Here is an 8,449-nt window from a genome sequence, read left to right on the forward strand (position 1 = left end):
AATTTAATTGAAGTACAGTTGAAGTACAGTACCCTAGAGAAGAAACTAATAATACCCACTCCTGTATTCTGGCCTGGAGAATTCCATGGACTGTATAGTCAGTGGGGTTGCAAAGAGTCGAACGCAACTGAGCAACTTTCTCACTCACAGTTGATTTACAATGTAATGTTAGTTTCTGCTGTTCAGCAAAGTGATTGTTTCCTCCATAGTTCTAGTTGTTTTTACAAGACTATATAGTATCCAGGGTAAAATTGCCTGCAATATTCTCATACATGGAGCCCAGTTTTACGTGCTCTCTGAGGTGAGATGGCCAGGAAGCCCTTCTTCGGGTGTTGTCCATTCTCCATGTCCAGTTTTGCCTGGATCAGGTTTAGTTGTGTTCCCCACAATCTTCCCAACCCTAGACAAAATCTTAAATTGAACCACTTTCATTATATCCAGTTATTCAATGGTAGCTCAATTGAAATTCTCATCCAGAAAAGGAGAAGCAACACACAGCTCTCACTAGCCTACACCTGCCTTTCCGAAATGCTCCAGAATCACCCAGAGATCTCCTGAAAATGCTGAATCTGTTTCTCCTAGTCTGGAGTGGACCCTGAAATTCTTCACTTCTAACAAGGTTTTGGGTGATGTGATGCTTGTGGCCGGAAGACTCTGCTTTGCGTGACAGAAGCCTTCATCACCTTTATTCCAAGGGGAAGTATATAAAATTGCAAACCAGAAAAACTTAGATGTATTTTTAACCTTTTGATTTTTTTTTTCATTTTCAAACACACAGAGAAGAACAGAGTGAACCCCTAAGTACCACTGGCATTGACCAATCTTATTTTATAAATTTTCCCTGCCTCTGACTTTTCTATTCCTAAAGTATTTTTAAAGAAAATCCAACCATTACATTGTTTCAGTGTGCACGCCTGACAGACAAGGCTTAAAAATGATAACCAGTGTCATTATCACATAAAATGAATAATACATATGACACAAAATTAACCATAATTCCTTGACAGTATCTAATACTAAGTTCCTATCTATACTCTCAGATGCAGGCAATAGATGAGTGTCTGGTCAGATACTCCAGCACCTGGTTCACACCCCTTAGCTGAAAATCTGTTACCATGGTACTCAGGCTTTCCTTCAGGGCTGAGGGCACAGGTATATCCCTCCTCAAACCATCTTTTATGGCCTGCCGATTTCACTCTTAGCTTCTCTGATGGCTCAGACGGTCAAGAATCTGCCTGCTATGCAGGAGACCTGGGTTTGATCCCCGCGTCAGGAAGATCCCCTGGAAAAGGGAATGATAACCCACTCCAGTAATTCTTGGCTGGAGAATTCCATGGATAGAAGAGCCTGGAGAGCTTCAGTCCATGGGGTTGCAAAGAGTTGGACACAACTGAGCAACTAGCACTTAATTTCATCCTTGAAAGAACTCTGCTAGTAAAATAATAACAGAACAACCTACCTGGGTCTCCTCTTAGTCCTCTAGCCTTGCGGCTGGGATAGGAAACAGGAGGCCTGGACAGCTGACCCTGTCACAGGTTGGCAGACAAGGTGACTGTGATGTAAACATTTGAAAGAGAAGAGGCCTGGGGGGATCAGGCTTCCCAAACTCTTCTAGCTGCAAGCTCTGAATTCTTCCCAGGCACCCTCCCATTGCCAGGACCCATTGGGTTGTGAGCGGTCATCTGACTCTCCACCTGTCCAGTCTTCGGCTACGGGCACAAAAGACTTCCCTTCACAAAGGATCACACGGAAGTTTGCTCCCACTTGGCTGTAGGGTGCTTGTCTCCCTCACAGCCCATCCCTGAAGCAGCCAGCACACTCTATCCCAACATTTTCCTACCAAGTCCCAAGCCTCCGGTGGTCCCTGAACCACAAGAGACAGAAGTCTGTGTGTGACAGAAGTTAAACTCAAAACCGTTTCAGTGGAAAGGGGTTTATTTATTTACTGGAAGGGTGTGGTGTTCTCACGGGACAGCCTGGTCTCAGGAAAGGCAGAGGGAGAGGAGCTTACTTTCATCTTTCTCGCCTCTTGTTTTACCTGCCTTTAGAGACTGCCTCAGAGGGGCAGGAAATGCGGCTGCCACAGCCCCAAGCTTCAGGCCTCACAGAGGGGCCCTCAGCGTGCTGACCTTCGGTGCCCAGGTCCGCCACATGGCCGCCTCAAGTCCATCAGGCTGGGACGCCTGGAGGCGGCGGGGAGGGCTGGACATCAGCTCCCCAGGTGACTTGAACGTGTGCGCAGAGCCAAGAGCCCCTACGTTACAGTCGGGCACCCAGAGAGACTCTTCCGTAGCTCTCGTTCGCCTCTCACCTCGTTCGAGAGGAAGGGCTCTGGTGAACCCATTTAGCCCTTCTAACCCCTCAGGCGCCCCCATGTACGCGCAGCTGCTGCCAGGCCAGGCCAGGCTGCCCCTGGACGATCCCACAGCAGCTCTGCCGTCTGCTTCTCCCCTCCCTTCTCCTGGAGCCGGACAATCATTTCGTCTGACTTCACCTCTCAGAGGCATGTCAGGGGGAGACGGTTGAGCTGCATCCTTGGGATCTGTGACTGGGTAGGAGATGTCACTGGACAGGTGGTGGAGGAAGCCGGAAGAGAACTGGCTGAGGAGGGCAGCGGAGGGCAAGGGACAGTTCTTTCCGAGAGCTGTGGTCAGCTCCTTCTGGCTGGGAGAAACAGAGGGCAGAGGCCAGAGAGAGACCCAGGGTCCCGGGAGGACGTCTGGGGTGGGCAACACCTGAGAATCAGGGCAGGGGCTCATCTGGGTTAATTTTCCCTACATTCCTTTGAGGACGTCTCTCGCTTCTATTGGAAAAGGAAATGGCAACCCACTCCAGTATTCTTGCCTGAAAAATCCTATGACAGAGGAGCCTGGCAGCCTACAGTCCAAAGGGTAGCAAAGAGTGGGACACGATTGAGCGACTAAGCCTGCGCACACACCTGCTTCTGTACTAAGGAAGTGATAACTGTCCTTCAAGACCCAAAGCCCTTCCAGCTCTGCCCACAGCCCTGGATGAGGCCACAGCTCCAGCCACTGTCTCAAGCAGCCTCAGGCTGCCCCTCCCTACTCTGGTTCCAGGGCAGGAACAGTGGGGTCTCAGCAGACTGGAGAGGAAGAGGGGTGGGTGTGGGAGAGGTGGCAGCACTGGGCTGGGAGCAGAGCTTCCGACACTGCTGCAAGGCCCTAACGTCCTTCCCTCAGGCACTTCTCCAGGCAGCCGGCTCCTCCTCGGTGTGCAGGCTCTGATCCCCAGCACCAAGTGAGAGGGCCTCCCTGAGATCACCCCCTTTCCCAGGAGGGCTCCAGGACAGCCAGAGCAGCAGGGCTGTGTCTCTAACCAAGGAGGTGCTGGTGCCAACCTAAGGACGGTTGGGGAGGATCCTGACCAGCTTGGACGTACTGTGTAACCCTTCCTCCCCGTCTTTGTGCCCAAGGAGCCCAGGGTCCGGCTCTGCCATGCCAGAGACGGATCAAATGACACCACACTCGGAGCTGGATGTTCACTTTTCTTTCCAAAAAATATCAAGCACATAGTCTAGGTGTGGCAAGGTGGGGCAGAGCCAGGCTGGGGACCTGGACATTACACACCCAGGGGGCCCTTGGTGGAGGCGGACAATTTAACAACTGGTCTGAAAGTCAAAAGAGAGGAGAGCTAGTTAGTGGGGTGAGCAGAGGGCAGTGGGGCCGGGGCAGGGGCTGTGGGGTTCAGGCCCAGACCCAGGGACTGGCAAGCGCAATTCACTGCAGCCCTGCAGCGGGAGCCCATTTCTGGGGCAGGGGTGACATGGCCTGGCTCAGCCATCTGTGTGAGTGTCCACGCAGCTCCAGGCATACTGGAAGACCTGAATTCAGAGGCAGCAGGACCACGCCTCCTGGTCTCTCTGAACCCACTTCCTTGTGTGTAATTGGGGACAAGTGTCATCCTGGTGCTACTTCCTGGGGTTGTGAGAAGCCCTGTGGGTCAGGGGAGCAGTGGGCTCTGGCCACCCCCAGGGCGTCTTTATTGCTGTGTCCTCCAGGCCCAGCACAGAGTAGTCACTCACTCAACCGGTAGATGAGTAAATAAGTGGCCATGAAAGGAACTGCAGCTGGCTGGGGTGTGGACAGGTCCCTGCTTGTACCTGGCCCTGGCCCTGGCCCCAGCAGCGCAGGAGGGCTGAGGCCTGCCTCCCGCCTCTCTCTGAATGTCTGGGTCTGCGTCTCAGAACGCAGACTGGGTGCCTAAGTTGGGGACAAGCTGCTCAGAGCCCTAACCGACCTGGGGGACCCCCTTAGCCCTCCTGGCCCCACCCGGGGTGCTGCACGGGCCGGCGGATGCTGAGCAGGCTCAGACGTACTCTCGGGCAGCCGCGGAGGGGCCTGGCCGGTAGGGCTGCGGGCTGTTGTTGGCTCGTTCTGGCTCCGGACACGTGCAGCAGAGGAAGGAGCCGCCCAGCAGGGCCAGGCCGGCGGCCGCCCAGCCTACAAACAGGGCCGGGCCGAACTCATACCTGCGAGGGGTGGAGGACACCATCAGGTGTGACTGTGCCGACCCCCGCCCCGCCCCGACCTCCCCCGGGGGGCTCCCAGCCTTTCCCTGGGGCCTCACAAGCCTCGTCCTCGGGCTCTCTGGGGAAGTTGGGATGAATGCACATCCTTTCTTCAGCCCCGTCCCAGCACATGAACACCACTGACCCAGAGCGACCTAGGTCCAGGCTGGTCTGCTCCATGCAACCTCGGGCCCCTTTCCTCCTCTGGCCAGTGCAAGGGGGTGTGTGTGTGGGCCCCCGCCAGGCCGTCAGGGGCAGTCCAGCCCCCTCTCTTGGTCAGGGTCTGGCCCACGGAACTCGCCACTGGGCTCTCACTGCCCTCTGGAGAAGGCCAGACTCCTCTGTCTGCTCCATCTGGCACTCCAGCCTCTCAACCCCTAGGCGAGGCGGGACAGCCGGGTGTCCCCTCTGCAGCGCTCAGGTCTCCCCACCTTTGGGTCCGAGGCGCCCCCTGCTGGAGCGTCCCGCTACCTGCGTCCCCTCCTCCTCCAGGACGCAGGGCAGATGCCACCTCCTCCGGCAGCTTTCCCTGAGCCCTCTTTGCTCGCCACCTGGCACTGACTCTCACATGGTGGCTGATCAGTTCCTTGCTTGTCTGGCTCCCTGGGGAGCACCTTGAGGGCAGACAGCACCGGATTCGTCCATGTCCCCAGGGCCCAGCACAGGGCCTGCAATTCGGGCAACCTCGAGGAGTGCTGAAGGGACAGGCTGAGTGCCAGCCTGGCATCTCTGAGCTGCACTACCTCTTGCTTGGCAGGTTTTCGTGGTTACAGCTGCCAGCCTCGGGGAATGAACCTCACTCCTGAAGTGTCCTTTTCCTCCCCTCTCCATATTGCTGCCTCCTCTAGGAAGTCTTCCAGACTGCGACGACCCAGCCATCTCTCCTCATCCTCCCTCCACCCCAGGCCTCAAGGTCTGTTGGGATATCTGGGGTTGAGACTGTCCCATTCTCTGCTCCTGGCAGAGCTGAGAGGTAAAGGGAGGGGCCAGTCCCTTCACAGAGCCCCTTATTTGGCCCCCATACCTTGACCTTGCAAGTCCTGACCATTTTAGCCTCTAAATATCTCTGCCCCTCAGCCCCAAGCCCTCTGCTCCGGACCTCTTCAACAGAACCTTACTGGCCTTGCCCACTCCCCATCATTCTCACACCACAGCCCGAGGGACTGTCCTGCCTTCCACCCCAAGATGGGGAAAAGAAAGCTTCCTATAGTTGCAAGGGCCTCTGCCATGTGCCCTTAAGACTTTTCCAACCTCATCTCTTTGGCTCAAAGTCACTGTGCCTCCTACAGAAATAACAACCCAGGCACTGTACTAGGTCCCTTACCTGCACCATCTCACAGAACCCTCACAACCACACTGAGCTGTATCCCTGGTCCTAGTTGCATGTTCCAGGGCAGGAAACCAGGTACGGAAAGATTAAGGAACTTGCCAGTCGGACAGACAGCCTGTGTGGAGCTGGGATTTAAATCAAGAGCCAGCGCATTACCCCTTGGGGTGGCTTCCATAGGCCTCCCACCCTGTTGGAGGGCCCAGCCACATGCTGTCTGCTCCCCGTGCCAAAGAGCTTCTCAGCGACAGCTCCTGGGGCCTGTCCCTTGTTTCCCCTCCAGGCACCCTGCTGGACAAAGGCCAGTGGCCTCAGAGAAGGTGGAGCGAGAGGCCCAGCCATGGCTCAAGCCATGTCCTGGCACTCACCTGGCGTTGACAGGTGTGCTGGGGTTGAAGAATTCCTGGGTCACCAGGGTGGCGTACCATGAGACCGCTGTCAAAGTGCAGAGGCCTAAGGACAGGGGAGGGAGGTCTCAGCTCTGCTCTGGGCCCCAGGTGGCCACCCAGCATGGGGCTACTGGCTGCAGTCAAGATGGTGGGCGAGGAGCTGGGCACTTACCCGCCAGGATGAAGAGGGCGCCCCCAGCAATGGCGACACGGCCCTTGGCGATGGGGTTGCTGTCCCCGACCCGAGTGCACTTCATGCCGACGACACTGAGGACCATGGCCACGAAGCCCAGGAGCACGGCCACCACCATCAGGGCTCGTGCTGACTGGATGTGACCTGGGTGGAGCGGGAGGGACTGAGCGGGGAGTGGGAGAAGTAGGAGTGGGAGGAGCCCGAGATGGGGGAGCCTGGAGCTGAAGCTGGAGGTGCTACTTGCTGTAGGTGTGAGGGGATGGGGAGGGTGTGAGAGCAGGGTGCAGAGCTGAGCCACACCAGTGAACTCCACCACTCACTCTCGCTTGCGGGGTCTTTTGGATAGTGTGTGGTGAGCAGCGGGGCATGAGTTCTCCCATCTGCTGCTTTCTGGCCAGGCGACTCCCTTTGGGGCCTGGCACAGCCCTCGCAGGCAGTGGGGTTGGGAGGCAGCTTCTCCTGGGGCCTTTCAGATCCGGCAGAAGGAGGAGCTGAGGGATCTGACTCTGGTCAACTTTCGCTCTGCCCCTTGAGTCACCCATGGTAGCTGGATGCCTGCTGCTGGGGTCAGTCCCAGGCCCAGGGGCAGCTCAAGGGATCTGGGTACCTGATGGAGGCCAGATGACCTGTCTGGTCCGCAGTGGTGGGGGCCATGTGACAGCAGCCTGGCTCAGGCCTGTGGGGCCCTGGGCAGAGGGCGGTGGGTGGGCTCCCAGCCAGGGTAGAGCTAAAGTGGTGTCTGTTTACGAGCCAACTTGTCAGACTCAGCCCCACACCTCAGGAGAACTGCCTGCCTACTCAAGTGCCTGTGTGGATGTGCAGGTACATGCATATGCCTGTGTGTGTTAGTCGTGTCTGACCCCCTGGACTTCCCTGGCCCTCACCACCTCCTGGAGTTTGCTCAAGTTCATGTCCATTGCATCGGGGCAGGGTGTGTGTGTAGGTGCACCCAAGTGCCTGCATACTTGTCTCCGTGGCAGGACTGACAAGTAGATGCGTGCACACAGTGTGTCTGCACAGAGTGTGGGGAGAAATAGAGGGAAGGGTCTTGATTGAGCCCCTTGAGTGCTGGCGGTCATCTCCTCTGACCCTCCCAGAGTCCTGCCAGAGTCCTAGTCCTCCCTTTCCAGATGAGGACACAGAGGGTCAGTGACTCCTTCAAGGTCACAGTGGCAGAGCTGGCACGTGGCCCCACAGTTGCCAGAACCTAGAGCCCCTGTTTCCGGCCAGGGGACAGGCTGACCTGGTTCTTCATGAGTGCACAGGGGCAGGGGCTGGCGAGTGAGGGCAGATGGCAGACTGGGAAAGCCTACTCTGGGCCCCCACCCCCACTTCCCGCCTCCCCATCCCAGCGGGCATGAGGCCTACCTTCCAGGGCGAGCAGCGAGTCATAAAGCTTGCACTGCACCTGACCGGTGCTCTGGGAGGCGCAGGACATCCAGAGCCCTTCGTAGAGGCCCACAGCGGTGATGATGGCGTCGCCTGCGTAGGAGGACTGCTTCCACTGCGGCAGGGCTGTGCTGGCGATGATGCCCACCCAGCCACCCATAGCCAGGAAGTACCCCAGGAGCTGAAGGCCGGAGTTGGCCATGGCCAAGGGAGGGGACTGGGGGTTTCAGGGCTCAGGGCTGGGCCAGGATCCCTGGGAGGGCTGAGGTCATGGCCAGGTGACAGGAGCAGCTGGGTGGGGGATGGGGTGCAGCAAGTGGTCAGAGGCTGAAGAGGAGAGGCCTGCAGCAGCAAAGGCAGCGGCTCCGGGCTCTAGAATGCAGGGGGAGGCCCAGGCTGGAAAGGCCAGGGGCCCGCCCACAGTAGCCGCCTAAGCCAGGGCAAGGTCCCCGGCAAAGCTCCTCCTGCCCAGCCCCCTGGGGGTGGGGGGTGGGGTGGGGCGTGGCCAAGGTGGGTTCCCCTCCCCAGGGATAGAGAAAGGAGGGGCTGGGAGGAGTGACCCGGGCTGGCTCTCAGGGCTTGTCTCCTAGGGGAACCCCTTTAGAAGTTGATACAAGTGCCCT

At 57.5% G+C, this 8,449-nt stretch overlaps 1 protein-coding gene across 1 annotated transcript; it reads right to left on the bottom strand.

Annotated features, from left to right (window-relative positions):
• Positions 1–3,522: 3,522 nt before the first annotated feature.
• Positions 3,523–8,164, bottom strand: CLDN19 (claudin 19). Its single transcript, XM_055403764.2, has 5 exons — positions 7,806–8,164; positions 6,417–6,581; positions 6,224–6,308; positions 4,337–4,489; positions 3,523–3,628 (listed from the first exon to the last, which is right to left on the bottom strand). The coding sequence occupies exons 1-5, from the start codon at positions 8,026–8,028 to the stop codon at positions 3,580–3,582; spliced, it is 675 nt and encodes a 224-aa protein (XP_055259739.1). The 5' UTR covers positions 8,029–8,164; the 3' UTR covers positions 3,523–3,579.
• Between the last annotated feature and the right edge of the window lie 285 nt (positions 8,165–8,449).

Source organism: Moschus berezovskii, chromosome 4 (genome assembly GCF_049115385.1).
Source record: "Moschus berezovskii isolate FMDL1 chromosome 4, NW_MosBer_1.0, whole genome shotgun sequence".
In the NCBI taxonomy this organism is placed as follows: domain Eukaryota; kingdom Metazoa; phylum Chordata; class Mammalia; order Artiodactyla; family Moschidae; genus Moschus; species Moschus berezovskii.

What these genes read in the sequence shown, in the direction of transcription:
- CLDN19 (XM_055403764.2), bottom strand. Translation starts at nt 8,028, where the DNA reads ATGGCCAACTCCGGCCTTCAGCTCCTGGGGTACTTCCTGGCTATGGGT. An exon ending in CTCGCTGCTCGCCCTGGAAG is followed by an intron (nt 6,582 to 7,805) that starts GTAGGCCTCATG and finishes CGCTCCACCCAG; the next exon opens with GTCACATCCAGTCAGCACGA. An exon ending in CCCTCCGCGGCTGCCCGAGA is followed by an intron (nt 3,629 to 4,336) that starts GTACGTCTGAGC and finishes TTTGACTTTCAG; the next exon opens with ACCAGTTGTTAAATTGTCCG.